The following is a 21789-nucleotide window of genomic DNA, read 5'->3' as shown; positions in this document are numbered from 1 at the left end:
GCTATAACATCTGAAGGGACATACACTCCTGATGTTTAATCAACTCGAAGAAGTAGAGCAGTGCAGCTCTGAATTGTGGGTATTGTACGTTTGAAAAATAACCACTGACTGCCCTTTATACTTTGAACAGATATAGATCTTTGATCTATTGATTGTTCTTAGTTTGATTGCAAGAGAATCATTAGTTCCAATGGTTTGGAAAGTACAAGACACCAATTTGGTATTCTCAAAGGGGAATGGGAGCATGCTATTACATAAATTTGTTTCCTCTGTTTCAGGAATCAGTTTGAGTCTGGAGCAATGGAATGCGCTCAAAGAACACATAGGTGACATTGACGAAGCTGTGAAAAAGTTCTGATGGAGTGGACAACCAGCTCGGTGTGCCGAGAAATGTTTGTCATGGGATGTTGGTTTTGATGCTAATGTTAGCTACAGAATGAATGGTGATGGCTGTGTGATAGTTGTGCGTGTGAGGTTTCGTGTGATGGTATGAGGATTTCTGTAGCTGTGTGAATGATTTCCAGATTTGCTTTTGTTGTGGGACTGTTTTGTTTTTAAGATGGGAATACTCGCACATTGTACTGTAGATCATGTTTGCAAATGACACTGAAGTACTCGGTTTCCTGTCTTCAGATGTTGTCAGAAATTTTGTTAAAGTGACATTGACGATTGTTGGCGTGGAGAAGTCTTTTATCTCCATCAAGCTCAGTTATAGAATCTTGCTTTATTTGTCAAACTTTATGTTGTATTGTCCAAAAAATGTTGATTCTTAATGTTTTAGTTTTGCTGTCCTCTGTCAATGAGTGGAAAAATGTAGAGACTCAGGGTTCGTACAGAGTCCTTAAACCCTGGAAAACTCCTTGAAAATTGGAAAACCTTTTCCAGGCCTTGAAAAGTGCTTGAAAATAGAGTTTTGTTAAATAGTCATTGAAAAGTACTTGATTTTTCCAAATTGTTGCCTATACATTTCGTCAGCAGCTTGTCTTATTTAAAAAAAAAATGCAACCCCCCTTTTGTTTTTAGTCAAATACAGTACACACATTTTGGGAGAATAAAAGATCGAGTGAAAACGAAAGCAGACGAACTAACTATTACTAGTCACCCGTAGTTGCTTCCCTTCCCGGAAGTTGGCAAGGGAAACAACTACGGAATGACTAATAGTTTGCAGACGCGGAGAACCGCAGTGGCATTTTTATATCTCTTCCTGTGTCTTAGCGTGGAAAATGGGGAAAGGCAACTGCGTCTTCAATCGTCAATGGCTTGCCAATGCAAAATACAAAGCTTGGCTTTTAGAAGCATCGGATAAATCGAAACATCATGCGCGATGCTTCGTGTGTAAAAAAAGACTTTAATTTGGGGAAAATCATGTCCTTGAAAAGCATTTATTTGGTCCTGGAAATGTCCTTGAAAACTCATTGAATTGTATCAGCTCTGCCCTGCAGGAACCCTGGAGACTGCACAACTGCCATAGACAAGCATTTATTTTATATCAATATTCCTTCCAGTCTCGTTCAATTCGTAAACAAATTTCAGATTGTGGCTCCAGTCCGAGAATGATAGTGAGACAACATGCATCGTTATTAGAACTCATTAATGGTTTCTATAGACATTATATTTCAGGTGAATTAGGTTTAAACATATGACAAAGTTTTGAAAAATATGTGAGAAAATCAATTGGTTTCTAGGTGGTTAACTTTATGATGCAAAGAATACCATAAAGGCAGTTCACATTACAGAGCATGCGGCAAGCGCGGAATGATGCATTTATGATATACTAGATGAATACCCGCTTCGCCGGGTACGGCTTCGCCGGGAAGAAGTCGAGCCGAATACCCGGCTGCGCAGGGGACCCGGCTTTGCCGGGTGTACGCCGGCTTTGCCGGCGCACCGCACGAAGGAAGGGAGATAACCGCGCAAAAAACTGGAGAAGAGTAATACCCGGCTTTGCCGGGACAGTGACCTTCTAAAAATAGTATAACGGGAATATGAATTGAGCGTTGTCGACAGTGACCCTCTAGAAATAGAAACGGGAATATGGATTGACGCCACACGAAGGAAGGGAGATAAACGCTGAAAACACTGGAGAAGATAAGGAAGAGTTACTGGGAATGGATCCAGAGAAAAACCAAAATCGGTTCAGCGCTGCGCGCTGAGAGCACGTGTTGAAATATCTCATCGACCAGGTTATGTCCGGGGTGTACCTGAATATGGCCACCAAATTTGAAACGGATCCATCGAGAACTTTGGCCGTGCATTGCGAACACACACACGCACACACACACAGACAGACACAAGTCGTATATATATACTAGATGATTACCCGCTTCGCCGGGTACCGGCTTTGCCGGGAAGAAGTAGAGCCGAATACCAGGCTGCGCCTGGGACCCGGCAAAAGCCGGGTGTACGCCGGCTTTGCCGGCGCACGAAGAAAAGGAGATAAACGCGCAAAACACTGGAGACCTTCTAAAAATAGTAACGTGCAGTGACCTTCTAAAAATAGTAACGTAGTAACGGGAATATGGATTGACGCCACACGGAGGAAGGGAGATAATCGCGGCTGAAAACACTGGAGAAGATAAGGAAGAGTTACTGGTAGTGGATCCCGACAACAAAAACAACCCCCCCAAAAAAATCGGTTCAGCGCGCACAGCGCTGTGCGCTGAGAGCACGTGTTGAAATATCTCATCGATGAGGTTGTGTCCGGGGTGTAGCTGAATACGGTGTCCAAATTTGAAAAAGATCCACCGAGAACTTTGGCCGTGCATCGCGAACAGACAGACAGACAGACAGAGAGCGCAGGGATTTATTTTTTTATTTTTATTTTATGAAATTGATATCCCTCACATATTCAAGGCGCAGGGATTTATTTATGCCGTGTGAGATGGAATATTTTTACACAATACATCGCGCATTCACATCGGCCAAGCAGATCGCAGCCATTTCGGCGCATATCCTACTTTTCACGGCCTATTATTCCAAGTCACACGGGTATTTTGGTGGACATTTTTATCTATGCCTATACAATTTTGCCAGGAAAGACCCTTTTGTCAATCGTGGGATCTTTAACGTGCACACCCCAATGTAGTGTACACGAAGGGACCTCGTTTTTTTGTCTCATCCGAAAGACTAGCACTTGAACCCACCACCTAGGTTAGGAAAAGGGGGAGAAAATTGCTAACGCCCTGACCCAGGGTCGAACTCACAACCTCTCGCTTCTGAGCGCAAGTGCGTTACCACTCGGCCACCCAGGATGAGTGATTGCTTTTTCATGTTATTGGATGATTAGAACCAGACAACGAAACAAGCAGGTTTCTTTTAGCCAATCCTGGAATATGCTGATTTAGTTCCTGTCTGAGCTTTACCACCACACCTAATTATTATGTAAAAGAATGTTTAATTCTTCACTCTTCTTTGAGTTTGTAACATCAATTCCAAAGAGCTACATCTGGAATATGCCATGGACCACTTTGGTTGCCACTTGAATGCGTCCTCACTCTAGACTTCAATCAAAAACTTTTGTTTCATCATCTGACCATTTGCTTACTTTTGCCACATTTTCTGCAATAACTGAATAATATATGCTAGAAGTAACTAAATCTGAGATGTGAAAGGCAATGTGAGCAGGGCTTGGCACAGGATTTCTGATCTGTGTTTTCTGGTGTCTGTTGCATGCTTCACCCAGGATAAGTCTGTATTGGTAATTGGCTTGTAGTTACGACAGTCACAGACATGAAACCACCACATTTGTTTGTTCAAAAAAGAAAGGGTAGAGGGGGAAAGCCCATGCAGGTGTAGACCAAGTTGTAACAGGAGTGAAAGACTCGCATCTTCTGTGCCAAAGAGATCATCTTCATCATCTTTTAAGGACCTGTAGAGTGTGTGACATCAGATACAATGCATGCAAGTGTTTGTTTATATTGGCAAACAATGTGCAGGGTTTAGCCCTTTTTTGTTTGATATTGTCTTTCTAATGCTTGACTTAGGATGTGGAATTTGACTGTAGCTGCTTTGTTGTTGTTTGTCATCATGCCAAAAAGAAAAATATGTCTGTTTCTGGTAACCCGACCGACCCTATTTTTAAAGGCTTACTAACTTACTCCCGTGTTTACAAAGTATAGTTTGCCCACAATCGATTTCAAACGCACCAGAAGACCATATAATGACGATATGTCGTCATGCGCGGACCATATACGTGCATTTCAGCTTGTTCTAGCCTCTGAAAAAGTGAGGATGTCAACAACGACACGGAGTTCTCTCCCTTGCGTCAACAGCGCATGTGTTGCCAAATCTATAAATAGGACGATCCAGATCAAAATGAAAATTAACATATCTCAACATTGAAGGGGTCCTAGACCACAATATTTTGCAGGGAACTTAATTTAGCATGTCTCCAGCTGTTGGTAAAGCAATTAACGTGTATAGTCATCGAGTACATATGGCTTTAAGCGCCGACCCTAAAGTTTGTTTTCGCTTTTCGCACCAAAAAAACCCCACCAAATATGAAGTCAAGTATACTTTATTTAGTTTCAATATATCTAAGTCAAAAACATGTGCTAAATAATTGTAAGTAAACTAAGGAAGCGTTTAAAATTGTTTTTAAAAAACGTAAAAAGACGTTAACAAAACGTAAGAAAAAGGTAAAACAAAAATATAAAAAAATTGTAAATAATAATAATAAAATACATTGACTAGATTTTTTTTTACTCACAGTAAGTTATGAGTCAGGATAGGATTGCTTCAGTTTGTTCTGCTTGTGCTTTTCCAATTTTATTTGCAGGGAACTAGCTGTTTTTGTTTATATGCTTCAATACTTCATTGTATACATGCTTCATCACTTGATATTTTCAAAGTGTTTCTAAAGACCAGAAGTAAACTATGGATGTGTGTGTTCTTTTTTTTAATGATTTTTGACTCACATGCGAAGCAAAAGTGAGTCTATGTACTCACCCGAGTCGTCCGTCCGTCCGTCCGGAAAACTTTAACGTTGGATATTTCTTGCACATTATTCAGTCTATCAGTACCAAATTTGGCAAGATGGTGTATTATGACAAGGCCCCAAAAAACATACATAGCATCTTGACCTTGCTTCAAGGTCAAGGTCGCAGGGGCCATAAATGTTGCCTAAAAAACAGCTATTTTTCATATTTTTCCCATTTTCTCTGAAGTTTTTGAGATTGAATACATCACCTATATATGATCTATAGGGCAAAGTAAGCCCCATCTTTTGATACCAGTTTGGTTTACCTTGCTTCAAGGTCAAGGTCACAGGAGCTCTTCAAAGTTGGATTGTATACATATTTTGAAGTGACCTTGACCCTGAACTATGGAAGATAACTGTTTCAAACTTAAACATTATGTGGGGCACATGTTATGCTTTCATCATGAGACACATTTGGTCACATATGATCAAGGTCAAGGTCACTTTGACCCTTATGAAATGTGACCAAAATAAGGTAGTGAACCACTAAAAGTGACCATATCTCATGGTAGAAAGAGCCAATAAGCACCATTGTACTTCCTATGTCTTGAATTAACAGCTTTGTGTTGCATGACCTTGGATGACCTTGGGTCAAGGTCACATGTATTTTGGTAGGAAAAATGTGTAAAGCATGTGAGTCGTATGGGCTTTGCCCTTCTTGTTTAGTATGATCTGTTCTGAAATTGGGTTGGATGAAATAGCATAGGCTTTTTTTTTCTCACAGTAAGTTATGAGTCAGGATATGATTGCTTGGATTCGTGCTGCTTGTGCTTTTCCAATTTTTATTTGCAGGGAACTGTTTTTGTTTACATGCTTCAATACTTAATTGTATACATGCTTCATCACTTCTTGGTATTTTCGGTGTGTTTCTAAAGACCAGAAGTAAACTATGGATATCAAAATATGTGTTTGCGTTCTTTTTTTTATTATTTTTTAGTATAATCTGTTCTCTCCCTTCTTTTTCTCTCTGTGCCAAATGTCTATTCAATATTCATGTCTATTGAGGTTTGGGATTCATGCACTTAAGAGGTGATTTAGCCTTGAGTGTCATGTGCAGGGCTGGTGGGAAAAGGCACATCATGCCACAGCTGTCCAGACATAAGAGATGGTCGCCAGATGTGCCAACAAAAAGAACGTACACAAGGTTTACAGAACACAGGCATGGGAATTGTTCGCGGATTTCCGCAAAAAGGAAATTACGCTTCAGCAAAATTAAAAAATTGTCCGCGGCAAAAAAAAAAAAAAAGGTAAATTAAATAATGTATACTATTGTCTCGCTGTCCATTATTTGCTTACACAAGAACTATCAAAATATTGATCTAAAATGCGAAAAATTGTTTTCCTTCCGGAAACAGGGCTCTGCCTATGTGCCAGGGCCTAGGCAGCCCCTGGACCTCTCGGCCTATAGGCCTATTTTCAGAGTTTTTTCCACGTCGGCCTCCAAAGCGGAAGGTCGAGGGTTCGAATCCCGGCCGGGGCCGCCTGGTGGGTTAAGTGTGGAGATTTTTCCGATCTCCCAGGTCAACTAATGTGCAGACCTGCTAGTGGCTTATCCCCCTTCGTGTGTACACGCAAGCACAAGACCAAGTGCGCACGAAAAAGATCCTGTAATCCATGTCAGAGTTCGGTGGGTTATAGAAACACGAAAATACCCAGCATGCTTCCTCCGAAAGCGGCGTATGGCTGCCTAAATGGCGGGGTAAAAACGGTCATACACGTACAATTCCACTCGTGCAAAAACACGAGTGTACGTGGGAGTTTCAGCCCACGAACGCAGAAGAAGAAGAAGAGAAGAGTTTTTTCTATTTTGGAATTCCCATGCCTGAGAACGGCATATTATCTGACAGTCATAAGTATGTGGTGGATTTTCCTGTTCAGGGCGAGTTTGCATGAATTCTGACAATAATTAAACTACAGACCTGAATATGTTCCTGTGTCTGAATGTGTGTATTTGGTTTGTGATGTTCAGCAGTCCCTCTCATGAACGGACACCCTTGGGCCATAGCAAAACTGTCCGTACATTGCAGGTGTCCGGTCACGGGAGGGGTGACCACACCACCCCCTCCCCCATACACTCACAGAGACACACAAACAACAGGATTGAGTCTATGCTAATCACTTCTTGTGGCTACTAAACAATAACAATAAACTCCTAATACTTCTTTAAACGTTCTGTAAAAATGATTTGTATGAAAAGTGTTGAAAAGAAGAGATAAAATAAATCCTCAAGGCAGTGAACACACTCACCATGCACTGACATACGAAAGCAGCCACACAAACACAGCACAGATCGAGGAGCGTGTGCAGATGCTTTGCAAGAATAAGCTTGAAAACCAGTTTGAATAAATAGCAGCAGTTTCTTCTTCTTCTGCGTTCGTGGGCTGAAACTCCCACGTACACTCGTGTTTTTTGCACGAGTGGAATTTTACGTGTATGACCGTTTTTTACCCCGCCATTTAGGCAGCCATACGCCGTTTTTGGAGGAAGCATGCTGGGTATTTTCGTGTTTCTATAACCCACCGAACTCTGACATGGATTACAGGATCTTTTTCGTGCGCACTTGGTCTTGTGCTTGCGTGTACACACGGGGGTGTTCGGACACCGAGGAGAGTCTGCACACAAAGTTGACTCTGAGAAATAAATCTCTCGCCGAACGTGGGGACGAACTCACGCTGACAGCGGCCAACTGGATACAAATCCAGCGCGCTACCGACTGAGCTACATCCCCGCCCATAGCAGCAGATAGAGCTGCATGTCATAATCATGTAATTTATTTTCTTCTTGTCTGGCTTTATTGACTGCATGCCGATCATGTGGCATGGCAGTGACTTTTCACTCGTCAGTCAGAAATACACTGTACATAACACAGCTCCCACTCTCCCTCACTATGCCCTCACCAATGCCTACCCCAAGCCGTGACAACTGATGCTTGGAAATTGTGTGGAAGAGTACACCTCTCTATTTCTCTCCAATGTTTTTCCTGCTGACATGCAGTGACACCAGACACCCCACAGAGTTTAGCCAGCTACCCCTCCACCCCCTCCCTCCGGTTTTTCACTCTCTTTTGCTCAGGACCTTCATCGACTGTGGTTTCAGTTGTTTACGTCCAACAGACAAGAATAAAGAGCACAGTGCACTGTGCAGTTTCATTTTGGCATCTTCGCATGTACTCCACTCCTGACCAAAACTACCCCCCCCCCCCCCCCCCCTCCTGATGGGTACACATGCACTCAAGTTATCAGTCACGACTGTCATCACGCCATTGCGGCTGTGATCTTTGTACCAAGACCTCTGTTATCGATCATTTTGTCACAAGTTGTGAAAATTTGACGATGGTCTGTCCGTACATTGGAGGTATGACCTGCTGTTGGGACCGAACATGAGTGTCCGCGTCCACGTTTTGCAGGTGTCCGTTTAACTGAGGGGGGACAACTATACGAGGAAAACACAGACTCCGTGCCGAGCAAATGTGTCCGTACATATCAGGTGTCCGCTCACGCCGGGGGCCGTACATTGCAGGGACTGCTGTACTGTCCTTTGTTTCCTTGTGATTACCATTATATGACAGGGGACACGTGACGGGCAGGAACACATGCACGTACACCAAAGCAGCTAATGAAAGTGAGCTCTATCAAATGTAATTACTGCCGTGTTTTTTATCAGTACATTTTTCACGACGTAAAATCTGGTGCACATACATACATCTATGTACTGGGTGGCCGAGTGGTAACGCACTTGCGCTCGGAAGCGAGAGGTTGCGTGTTCAGGCCTGGGTCAGGCCGCAATTTTCTCCCCCCTTTCCTAACCTAGGTGGTGGGTTCAAGTGCTAGTCTTTCGGATGAGACGAAAAACCGAGGTCCCTTCGTGTACACTACATTGGGGTGTGCACGTTAAAGATCCCACGATTGACAAAAGGGTCTTTCCTGGCAAAATTGTATAGGCATAGATAAAAATGTCCATCAAATACCCGTGGGACTTGGAATAAAGTTAAAAAAAATTCCATCTCACACGGCATTAAGTCTCAGGAAACATGAATACACGCATGCAGGAAAAAAATACAAAAAATATGGGTAGCGCCGTATATATGGCAGCTCGCTTTCCCCAGGGAGAAAGCAGCCCGAATTTCCATGAGGGTAACCTCACTGGACTGTAAATCTTATCCAATCCAATCCAATCCAATAGACACTAAATGAGAGTCAGCGTTTTGGGAGAAAAAAAGGATGTACAGTTTCGCATCATTTACATTTTTGGGTACATATCATCTTTCAGTCTTTATTTATTAGGTGTTTAACGTCGTTTTCAACCACGAAGGTTATATCGCGACGGGGAAAGGGGGGAGATGGGATAGAGCCCACTTGTCAATTGTTTCTTGTTCACAAAAGCACCAATCAAAAATTTGCTCCAGGGGCTTCCAACGTAGTACAATGTATTACCTTACTGGGAGAATGCAAGTTTCCAGTACAAAGGACTTAACATTTCTTACATACTGCTTGACTAAAATCTTTACAAAAATTGACTATAATTATATTCTATACAAGAAACACTTAACAAGGGTAAAAAGAGAAACAGAATCCGTTAGTCGCCTCTTACGACATGCTGGGGAGCATCGGGTAAATTCTTCCCCCTAACCCGCGGGGGGTACATATCCAGGGGCGGACGAGGGGGGGGGGGGGGGGGTTCTGGGGTTTCCGTCCGACCCCCCAGCCCAAAAAAAATAAAAATTGGTGTTTTTTGGGGGTATCAATCAGTGACAAAATCTGCTGCCTGAAACTGGTAAAGATCATCCTCAGAATGCACCAGATTGCACCATTTTGCATCCTTTTTTTCAACATTTTCCGGAGGGGGGGGGGCATGCCCCCGGACCCCCCTAGTAAGCTGGGCCGGCGCTTTGCGCCGTCGGCTCGGCGGCGCTTCGCTCCTTCACACCCATATCTTCACAATATACTTTACCCCCCCCCCCCCCATAAAATGAACTGATCCGCCCCTGATATCAAATGGGATATATCTATATACTATAGACGATAGTACGTAGACCAAATTAGAATTTAGAAGACATTCTGAGATCAAACCAGCTGTCTGATGATTCTCACCATGAAAAAATGGCTGATATGGTGAAGAATTAAATACTAAGGCTAATAATGTTAGTGCACCAATACTCGCTCTGAAGTCAGTGTTAGAAACTGAGTAAACCAGAGCACCCAGGGTAACTTGTACTGAGATTAGTTTATATAGGCCATCAACAACTCTAAAGGCCTAATCATACCACACTGCCGAACTGAACTGTTCAGACACTCATTTTTTGTAAAGACAGCTCAGGAGTGGAACCATCTAAGCGAGGAGGTGATAGGCTGCACATCAGCAAAAGCCTTTTCTACTGCCGTAGGAAACCTCCCTCCTCCCTCCTCCTCTTTTTAGGCCGCTGCGCCCACCAGTCCCGTCGCATATATATAGCCAACTTGGCTCCTGCGACGTACCAGGGGCGGATCAGTTGCTTTGTAAGGGGGGGGGGGGGGGGCACTTTGAATCGAAAGTGAATGTGATGGGCGCAAAGCGCCCGAATTTGCTAGGGGGGTCCGGGGGCATGCCCCCCCGGAAAAAAAATTTGCCCAAAGAAGCAAAATGGTGCCATCTGGTGCCATTTGAACTTAGAAATGGTCATAGAATCAGCAGAGAAAAATCTTTTTTTTTCTTCTTTTTTTTTTCTTTTTTTTTGGGGGGGGGGGGGGCACGTGCCCCCTGTGCCCCCCCCCCCCCCCCCTCGTCCGCCCCTGCGTACTATACCAGAACCAGAACCAGGATGTCAAACCTGACTGACTGATATACTTCTGCACATAGGCGACCATAGGCTGATGTACATCGGTGTCAACCAACTCTAGAACACGGCTACACTTTTCTGGAATTGTCGCGCATTTTTCGAAATAAAATTATGATTATGAAGTACAGCAATATTCTAACAATGCTCCAATTCTTAATCGGCGCACATCATTTTCTTTGAGGATTATCACCTTTATTTCCGCTAAACTGAATTCATAATAAAAACAATTCATAACAGTAACATTGAACAGTTACTAAATAGCCTCTACACAACACATTTTGGTAGAATTTTGATTTTTTTTCTTCAGAAAAGTTGTACATTTTGAGATCATTGATATTAATTTTGAGATACCACCAAGAACGGCTACTCTTGTATCGGTTTAGGGGAGCACACTCTTATGAACGTTCTGGTTGATACGGAAACAATCATACGCTGTTTTTTTGCGTTTCATTCCTAACTGTTATTTCATTGTTTCTGCAGCAGGACTATATGGTCAGGCTTACGTTTAGTAAACTATCTTTCGGTGGAATATACTGAATCACGAACTGGTCAGATAAAATGAGCGTTCAAGGTTAGTAAACTAAAGACAATTTTACCAATAATAAAATTCCAAACGCATCGCGGCTTGTTAATATGCGTCCCATCTTATTTTACACACTTGTTTCAGGTCTGTCATATACATAACATGCTCAAAATCGTTTTCTTATTTTCAATCGTGTATCATACACTGATTTTTTCTTTGTCAAGCAGATCCTTTAGATATGTTTGGTGCATGTTTCACTATCCGTCAGTGGGTTAAAACTTCAATAAAAATTAAAATACTGTTTTAGTGTTTATGTATTGCACGCATATAACATTCATGTAGACGGGCGCTGTGGCGGGGTGGTAAGACGTCGGCCTCTTAATCGGAAGGTCGAGGGTTCGAATCCCGGCCGCGGCCGCCTGGTGGGTTAAGTGTGGAGATTTTTCGATCTCCCAGGTCAACTTATGTGCAGACCTGCTAGTGGCTTATCCCCCTTCGTGTGTACACACAAGCACAAGACCAAGTACGCACGGAAAAGATCCTGTAATCCATGTCAGAGTTCGGTGGGTTATAGAAACACGAAAATACCCAGCTAGCATGCTTCCTCCGAAAGCTGCCTTAATGGCGGGGTAAAAACGGTCATACACGTAAAATTCCACTCGTGCAAAAACACGAGTGTATGTGGGAGTTTCAGCCCACGAACGCAGAAGAAGAAGATAACATTCATGTACAGTCCTATTTTGGTTTTATGTTGGTAGTAATAGTAAACTTATACTACGGGCGGTAGGCTCATCATTCTGTCCTGTATAACTAGTGAAAATATTTCTACTCCAAAATAGAACACAGTATTGATAATGAAAAACAATTAACATCTGTCAATTTGAAGTCAAAGTATACTTCTCATGCAGTTCTGCCTCCTGCAAAAATAATATGTTAGCATTGTTACTGCACCTGTGTAGACAAAGAAATGTAAGTGGGAGAGCAACATAAAGTACCGTCTTATTTGTTTAAATTTAAAAACACTATTGGTTGAATTTTTGTGGCATGACTATTTTGGCTGGATAGTATGGATAGAGCACTAATTGTGACATGACTTCTGGATGACCTTTCTATGGTTCCACTGAAAGGGGTACATCAGTATGTATACACAGGTATTAAAAGCACTGCAGTCACCAAGCAGAACATGGGGGGGGGGGGGGGGGGGTGATAGGGGAGATGCAGTCTATACTAGCTCGTCTACTAACATATAGCTAAGGGAACTATGAGGAAGGAAGCAGATATGCTCTTCCCTTTCTGTCTATCTCCTTCAGTTGCACACACATAATACACACACTAGCTAGTACTGGGCTTAGATCACTGCAAAAACTTCATGACCAAACGAGTACGGATACAGACGTACTCTCCTGAGTGCAGGTGCATCACGCACGGGATCCTATGCCTACAAGAGGGGAGCATTATTATTGGGATGCGCTCACAAGGACGCATGCAAAAGCGTGTGCACTAGTAATTATGCGCGGATCATCGGGATGAACACAATACACATGCAAGAGCACAAATATAACACAAAATAATGTAATATGAAACATCACTTTCTCACTAACTTTATTTTTTAAGCCATTCTTTCTACCACGTACTTCATTTCAGATGGCAGAATAACAAAGGCATTGCTGAAATCTATAAGTGGTGAATTTGACCTGGAGAGCATCCACACTCTGCTTCTTCATGACTTGGGTAAGACGAGTGACATATGGGCCCATATGTTTATGAGTACTTAGATTTCTAAAAATAAACACATGAAAAAAGGTCCAGCATGGGCCGTCTTCAGAGTTACTGTCCAATGGCAATACTTAAAGACATGGGACACCGATTGACCCCCCAAAATAGATTTCGTTAATATTTTACCTGTAATATTTTAGAGTGTTGAGGCAAGTGTGAACAAATTTGAGAAATCAATCAGACGGACTTTGTGATACAGAATTTTTATTCACAATCTGCCATGTCCAAAAATGGACATCTCCTTCTGTGTTTGTGGCCTGTGACTCCCAAGTACAATCATTGGCAAAAGGTTTTGAGTTTTACATGCATGGACATTTTGTTCCCACCATTTAAATACAGTACAATAAAAGTTTGCTTGATCTCTGAATTCTGTTTGAGCCACTTTAGCAAATGGACATCAGGGTCTTTCCTGGTAAAATTGTATAGGCATAGATAAAAAAAATGTCCACCAAATACCCGTGTGACTTGGAATAAAGGCCGTGAAAGGTGAATGCTCGCCCAAATAGACTTGAGGTTTGCTGGCCAATGTGAGTGCGTGATATATTGTGCAAAAAATTGCATCTCACACGGCAGAAATTAATATGTAAAGCGCTTAGAGAACGTCAAGCGCTATATAAATCTCCCCATGCAATACAATGGAGTAATTTGACACTGATGTAAGGTACAGTACAATAGTTTCCTTGATCAGTGACTGTGAGTGGGAGAGTGTTTTAAATCAGGGGTAACAGCTGTTCCACATCTGCTTTACTTTGTCTGCTTCTCGCTGGAAGCCAAAGGGATATAAAAATGAGTATGTATATATATCAGTGTGAGTACATATCGCTGCTGTTAGAAGCAGCACATTTTGTTGATGGCAGGAGACTTTCCAGTTAACTACATCAGTACATGTACAAGACGTAGAGCCAATATATATTTAAAATGAAATATTTGTGTCTAAAACACCAGCATGAGTTTTCAGCTAGCGGCACATCTGACACGATCATTTAACTATGCACGCTCACAAGCATTTGCAAGCACATGCACATTAACACACACACACACACACTTACTTTTGGGCACTTTAACATTTAACGTTGATGGTGGAGGGGAGAAAAGGGTTGGAGATGTTTTGTACGTGATCGGGTATGTTTTCAAAGTGCCAGTGGGGTGGAGGACAACTGCAGAATGTGTGGCACATTCTAATGTGTATCATGGGGAGCTGATTAATGATACCAGATAGTCCCCTGGGGGACATGTCGACAGTTTGAAACACCAAAGCATCCCCAGGGAAAACAGAATAGAATGGGCATATCTATATATACTAGAGGTGAATCGCGAGACAGAGACAGACAGCGTGGCGGTTCACCACAATCACCTTTGAAGGCAAAGTCCTCTCAAACGGGATTGAGAATTTTAGAGCTTATTTCTAAGCCCTATATTAACTGTTATGGCTGCTCAAAGGCCAGAATATACAGACAGACAAAAGCCTCCAGACCCCATCACAAACAGAACTCTACAATCCACAGGTGTTGCCTCCACACACACACACACACACACACACACACACACACACACACACACACAGAAGCTATATATATGTATAATCTATATCTATAAATATATAGAGATAGATGACAGTGTATTTTTCGCGTGGCTATAAATTGATTCGACCTTTGCACTTTTACAGTGAGGACAACTTACGGGTGCAAGGAAAGCGTTCTGGACAGTGCAGTGACATTCTAAAAATAGTAACATAGTAACGGGAATATGGATTGACGCCACACGAAGGAAGGGAGATAAACGCAAAACACTGGAGAAGATAAGGAAGAGTTAGTGGGAATGGATCTGGGAAGATGAACAGAAAAACCAAAATCGGTTCAGCGCTGCGCGCTGAGAGCACGTGTTGAAAATTCTCATCGACCAGGTTGTGTCCGTGGTCTACCTGAATATGCCCACCAAATTTGAAGCAGATCCATCGAGAACTTTGGCTTGGCATAGCGAACACACACACACACACACACACACACACACACACACACACACACACACACACACACACAGAGAGACACACAGACAGACACAAGTTGTATATAGATATATGAAATATTATGGGTTGCTGATTTCCTTTAAAGTATTTTTCAATTTTACCAATAGAATACAATGTATCAAAACTTTTAGCGATTCCTACTGCATCTGTTGTGATGTTGATGTTGCAGGTATTACAGACCTTGGGTGCCTGGGACAATGCACAGTATTAGAAAGATTGGACCTGAGCAAAAATAACGTAACCAAGCTTCATAAACTGGCAGGGTTGTCTTGTCTTCAAGCTCTTAACCTCTCTGCCAACAGAATTTCTTCTCTTGGTAGGTATGCTTTTGAAGATTGTGGTTACTTAATTATTGTATTTTTATGCTTATGGTTGACGATAAAAAAAGTTCCTATTTCCTGAACAAGTGGTTTTAGTTTCATAATCTTTGTTGGTTGTTGGTACTAATACTTCAGATGGACATTTAAGATCAATGTATTGTTCACGTTGTTCATACAAATCCTGTCGGTATTCTATTTTTGTGCATTTTTTCAATATCACCGGTGAAGGTTTGCATTTAAAATGTAATTGTGTTGTGGCCAAAATGTATCCTCATATATATATATTATGTATGTTATTATTTTTCTTTTATGGCAGATGGCTTGCAGTCACTTGAAAACCTTCGGAGTCTCAACTTGGCAGGAAATCTCATTGGGAGGTTTGGCAAAGATTAAACATTCCTTTTCTGACAAATACTGTCAGCTCTACTGATGATTTGCCTAGTAAATGTGTGTTCTTGTGTATTTTTCCACACATTTTGTCATTGACCTTATTCATGTTGATGCACACCTTTTACACATTTGGTGAGTAGATTTATACACAAATTCTTGCTCAAATTCACAGCACATCTCCCGAAGGCCTTGGAAAATACAAACACATATGCTAGCCCAGTTTCCCCAGGGATATTTAGAAAGCAACCAAAATGTCCACGGGCAAAACCTCACAGGTCTGCAATGAAATCTCTGTTTTAATTAATTAGACTCTCCATATTAATTAATACCCCTTTGTATAAAGACCTTGTTTTCCAAGATTTTTCTCTCTTTCATAAGATCTCCATTGTATGACTCCCGCCTTTATAAGACATATGGCGGGGATGTAGCTCAGTCGGTAGCGCGCTGGATTTGTATCCAGTTGGTCGCTGTCAGCAGGAGTTCGTCCCCACGTTCGGCGAGAGATTTATTTCTCAGAGTCAACTTTGTGTGCAGACTCTCCTCGGTGTCCGAACACCCCCGTGTGTACACGCAAGCACAAGACCAAGTGCGCACGAAAAAGATCCTGTAATCCATGTCAGAGTTCGGTGCGTTATAGAAACACGAAAATACCCAGCATGCTTCCTCCGAAAACGGCGTATGGCTGCCTAAATGGCGGGGTAAAAAACGGTCATACACGTAAAATTCCACTCATGCAAAAAACACGAGTGTACATGGGAGTTTCAGCCCACGAACGCAGAAGAAGAAGATAAGACATATAATATAATTTTTCCCATTTTTGCTTTGGTCTTAGGAACAGGCTAAAAAAAAAAAGAATTCTAAAACATCAAAACAGAAGGTTCATTGCTTACGACGTGACCTTGCCTTGCTTTACCTTACCAAACATTGATGTTGACTGTTTTGTGTTGGCAGCATTGACAGCTTGCGTTGTCTTGCTTTACCTCACCGTACATTGATGTTGACTGTTTTTGTTGGCAGTGTTAGCTGCTTGCGTTGTCTGTGTCGCATGGAGCACCTGAAAGACTTAAGATTGAGGGATGAAGCCCACGGTCTCTCCAACCCTGCCTGCATGCCTTCCACCTACGTCAATAACGTCATCAGCTTGTTTCCCAACCTCCTAGTGCTAGATGGTGATGATCTGCTGTCTTTTCTCCTGAATTTTTAATTCTACTTCCATTCAAGTTTGTTATGTGGCAATGTTATCATAATTGTCTTGGGATGTTTTGGGTTTGTGCAGAGTCAAACTCAGACTTGTGTTCTGTAGCAGTGGCGTACAGCTGAGAAAAAAATGTTTCTATAATTTTGAATAATTAAGAAGTTTAGAACTGCTTTTTAAATGTAGTCAAGTTTTGACTGAATATTTTAACATGGACCAGGAATCGAGACGTTGTATGCGTGTCTGTGTATGTGTTTATCTGCATGTGTAGAGTGATTCAGAGAAAACAACTGGACCGATCTTCATGAAACTTTACATATGAATTCGATGAACTTCGATGCAACGTTTCATAAAGATCCGTTCGGTAGTTTTCCTTGAATTGCTGTCTTGCACACACATACACACACACACACCCTCATCTCGATTCTCCGTCTATATTAAAACATTTAGTCAAAATGTTAAGTCAGTACATGTACTATATTCAAATGCTTAGCGGAGATGAGCGCGTGACCTGTCTCAGTCGGGTATGGCTAGCCGAGACTTTCTAAATGAGGTCATGGTGATGACTGATTTTTAGCATTGATCTTTTGGTTTGAAGCAACAGCTTGACTAAATTTTTTAAAATCGCTTCGCGCAATTTTTCATACACATGTTTTGTTAAACAGGTCACAGAATTCGAGGTCAAGGCAGTGAACTGTTCTACATCTGTCAGAACTTAGACAAAACTCTGAACGGCAAGTCACTATTTTTTCTTTATTGTTGTTGTTACTGTGGCCGTTTTTATCATTGGGACGGGGTACTGGCCAGTTAGGTGAGCCTATGCAGCGGGCCTGAAGTTCAGCTGGTAGCGCGCTGGCCTTGTAACCAGTTTGTCGTTATCAGTGTGGGTTCGAACCCAGGTGCAGATGAGATTCTTTTTATATAATTCTCAGTCAAGACTGATGCACACATTATAGATCTGGAACTTCCAGCAAAGGTCAAGGGGCTTGGAAACATATGCCAATACAATTAGCTTACACACCCTCAAATGGGGCATTATGCTGCCTTTTCAGCAGGGTCAAAAGCGGTGTGGCATGAAAAACTTGCCATAAGGTTACTGTGGGTATAAAAAAAAAAAGCTCAGGAAAGTAGAAGAAGAAACAGAAAGAGGTGAGCCCATAAAAATATCACCAGGTGAGAAGGAAACTGGAAAGAGCACATTGTAGTTGGCAGGTGTTTTGGTTGTGTTCTTCTCAGCTCTATTGTTCCTCAGAAGTGTGGAAAAAACCGTAAAGGAAAACTGATAAACTAAGAAAACATTGGTGTCCAACAGATCAGCAAAAGCTGCTCTCTTCAGTTTAGCATTTCTGCCGTGATTTCATCTATGGCTGGTTGTGCATGTCTACAGGTTTTGGTAATGGCAGTGAGATTAACGTTCCCTTGATGGACATGAGCAGACTACCCTCATCACTGTGGCGTCTTCCAGAAAAAACATTGGTGGGCCAGCACAATAAGGCAGAGGAACAGCTACAAGGTATGTTAAAACTTCCAGCGCTTTTCACGAGAAGCTCATGCTTAATTGTTCTTGATTATCTGCATGACATGCACGAAATCATCTGTTTAATAGTTAGCATTAACTGTCAATTCAAGTTTTGTCAGAAGCATCACTTCTGCAAATTTCATGGTAATAATATGTATTTGGGGAAAACACCTGCTAAGAACAGATTATGTTTCTAGTTTTTTTTGTGTGGACATGCATATACTCTTTTATTTTAGATTGGACAAAATAACTGCTTAGAAAAGATGACGTTTCTTCATCTCTTTTTGTGTAGACTTGCATACACTTTGATTTAAGAACATTTTCTTGGTGTGTTATTCAGACTTGTTGATCAGCTGCTCAAACGTGAGTGCCAAAGCTGCAGAAAGGCTTCAGGAACTGCAATTAACATCTTCCACAGACACTATGGAAAAAGATCACCCAGTTGCCATGGATACCACAGATAATGCATCTTGATGGTGTATTGTAATTTGGGAAGTTTCTTTTAAATCACATGTTGGGGGTGTGGAAGTATTTTTGTTTTAAAGGAAAAAACCACCACTAAAAGACTGGCTGATAAAACAGTGATTTTCTTGGTATAACTGATTGTACACATGCTTTGTTTTTGTATGGGATGTTCTTTTGACTACATATAGTCTGTTTATTGTAATATTTGTTATAGTGGCAGCTGTGATACTGAACGTTTTTTTGTTTTGTTATCTTGTTGTCTTAGTTATTGCAAGATGCGTTTATTTACATCCGTCCAACACTGCTTAATCCGGAAGTTGACAGAAATGCTCTCTCATGTGACTGTATAGCACAGAATTCTGTGCATTTGAAGTTTGTTTTAGTTTTTTTTTAATTATTCAATTACATCCATCCAACGTTCAAATTCTGACATGGTCACATTTTTGAGTCACTTGAGAAAAAGTGACTCTATGTAATCGGTCAGTGTTAGTCTGTCCGGCCGGCCGTCCGTAGACACCACCTTAACGTTGGACTTTTCTCGGAAACTATCAAAGCGATCGGGCTCATATTTTGTTTAGTCGTGACCTCCAATGACCTCTACACTTTAACGATGGTTTCGTTGACCTTTGACCTTTTTCAAGGTCACAGGTCAGCGTCAAAGGAAAAATTAGACATTTTATATCTTTGACAAAGTTCATCGGATGTGATTGAAACTTTGTAGGATTATTCTTTACATCAAAGTATTTACATCTGTAGCCTTTTACGAACGTTATCAGAAAAACAAGGGAGATAACTAGCCTTTTCTGTTCGGCAACACACAACTTAACGTTGGGCTTTTCTCGGAAACTATAAAAGTGACCGGGCTCAAATTTTATGTGCACGTGACTCATTGTGTTGTGAATAGCAATTTCTTCCTGTCCATCTGATGCCTCATATAATATTCAGAACTGCGAAAGTGACTCGATCGAGCGTTTGCTCTTCTTGTTATTATTTGCTTTAAAAAGCATGTATAAGGGACTATTAAAGTAAGGACAAAAGACAACGCTAAGTAACTCAGAGAGAACCTGTTTCAAATGATTTTTTTTTTTAAAGTCAATGTACTTAAATGATATGGTTAAAAAAAATTATGCTAGTGGACTTATTCACCTACATTTTTTCTGCCACCCTGCCTGTATAAACTTCTCAAAGGATACTTTGCCCACAGAGTTTGACATTATGCTGTTCTGCTTAAACTTAGATCTACCTGTAACAGGAGGAATGTTATCAGCTCTTTGAATTTGGATGTTGTTGCCCACAGTTTTAAGTGTTTTGCAAGATGAAGGTGTTATGGTGTCCATATCTTGGAATGAAGAGTATACATTTGACCCTGTCAGCAGAAATAGCACCAATCTGAAGCTGCATTACAATGCCTCTTCACTCATTAAGATGTGTGTTGCTGTGATAAGATAATTCAAGGATATATATTTATTGAGACATAGCAATTGTCAAGCTTTCTTGTCACATGAAATTATATTTTTTGATATAAACATGCAATGGCCTGAAAACACACTTTGGTCTGGGCTTTTGTTTGTGATGAATTCTCTCTCTCTCTCTCTCTCTCTCTCTCTCTCTCTCTCACCCACACATACACACACACATTGTTACTGTGAATATTTTAATTAACACTCTGGACATTTCGTATTGATCAACCGGAATTCATTTTATCTGTCTCAAGTCAAAATAATTATACTGCTCTGGCACAAACAAAATTGCATAAGAGATGAAAACAAGAAAATGACAGCATGGCAAACAGCCAAATTCATTGTGAAACTCTGGGACAGTGGTTATTTTGAAGCTCATTTTTCGTCATCATTTTTATCGACAAATAACATTCAAAACTGAATATAAATGTCTAAATACACATTCTCCTGAGTCTAGGATAATCACATGTATGAGCACAATTTTTATCAGCTGCAGCACTGCATAATCTTTAGTTTATAAAAAAAAAACAATACTGGTAGTCATGAATGGTACACTCAAATTTGTTAACCTTCACCGGACCACGCTTTGGACTACACAGCTCTGGATGATGTGAGTCGTGTACGACTCGTACTTTCCAAAGAAGGATTCAACGTAAAAAAAAACACGCCATCCGAATAGGCATAACCATTTTCCCGCCTCTTTGCCGAGTATGGGTCGTACACGACCCACACTATCTGAATAATTCCATGTGGGTCGTCCACGACCCACATCATCCGGACTGTGTAGTTCAAATACGTCTTCGTTTATTTGTTTGTTTACAAAGATAAGCTTTCAAAAATTGGGCAATAGGAAGGTCGTATGGTGATTGGAGACTACTTGAAGTCTCAATTAAAAACTCCAAATAGTTTCAGAGATAAAGACGATTTTGTGAGGCTCTGGGTTGTCCACGACCCACGGTGAAGGTTAAAGTGTTTCCCACATACCTGCAACTGCAAGACAGGGGTAACCCATAGCTTGCCATACCCAGGAAAAATCACAGCTCAACATTGTAATCCATGTACTTGAAACAAAAATTAGGGTATCTTGACACAAAAAATTTTATTAGTAGATTCAGCTGAATTCCTCTGTAAACACGCTCAAAAAGATCAGCACATTGTATAACAAGAAGATAATAAAACTACAGCTGTAGTTGAGGGGAAACAAATCATAGTGACTCAAAGGCAAACTTTTGATTCATCTGACTGCAGCTGCGATTTCTCCACAAACATTATTATTATAGTTGTACAAAAACTAGTCTCATAGAAAAGAGATTCCATTGTAG

The 21789-nt window shown here is 41.2% G+C and overlaps 2 protein-coding genes across 4 annotated transcripts in view; both read left to right on the top strand.

The window, feature by feature from the left end:
• Nucleotides 1-21789, top strand: part of LOC138983117 (activated RNA polymerase II transcriptional coactivator p15-like) — a 72529-nt gene that overhangs the window by 10888 nt on the left and 39852 nt on the right. Inside the window, exon 4 of one of the 2 annotated variants that reach the window (XR_011461043.1) lies at nt 279-1180. Coding sequence is in view for 1 of the 2 variants with exons in the window: in XM_070356529.1 (XP_070212630.1) it covers nt 279-358 (80 nt within the window). In the remaining variant the exon portion in view is untranslated. Of the gene's footprint in view, nt 1-278; nt 5881-21789 lie in introns of those variants that run through there. The other variant, XM_070356529.1, reaches the window with a different exon arrangement.
• Nucleotides 11153-20555, top strand: LOC138983105 (leucine-rich repeat-containing protein 61-like). Of its 2 annotated transcripts, XM_070356516.1 has the most exons (8): nt 11157-11364; nt 12961-13047; nt 15288-15434; nt 15755-15815; nt 16846-16997; nt 17689-17757; nt 18411-18536; nt 18883-20555. In XM_070356516.1, the coding sequence occupies exons 1-8, from the start codon at nt 11352-11354 to the stop codon at nt 19014-19016; spliced, it is 789 nt and encodes a 262-aa protein (XP_070212617.1). In that variant the 5' UTR covers nt 11157-11351; the 3' UTR covers nt 19017-20555. The 2 variants fall into 2 exon arrangements, with proteins under 2 accessions (XP_070212621.1, XP_070212617.1); XM_070356520.1 differs by lacking the exon at nt 12961-13047 and having other exon boundaries at nt 11153-11364.

The sequence above is a fragment of the Littorina saxatilis genome, linkage group LG1 (genome assembly GCF_037325665.1).
Source record: "Littorina saxatilis isolate snail1 linkage group LG1, US_GU_Lsax_2.0, whole genome shotgun sequence".
Taxonomy (NCBI): Eukaryota; Metazoa; Mollusca; class Gastropoda; order Littorinimorpha; family Littorinidae; genus Littorina; species Littorina saxatilis.
This window is presented reverse-complemented; position numbering and strand designations above follow the sequence as displayed.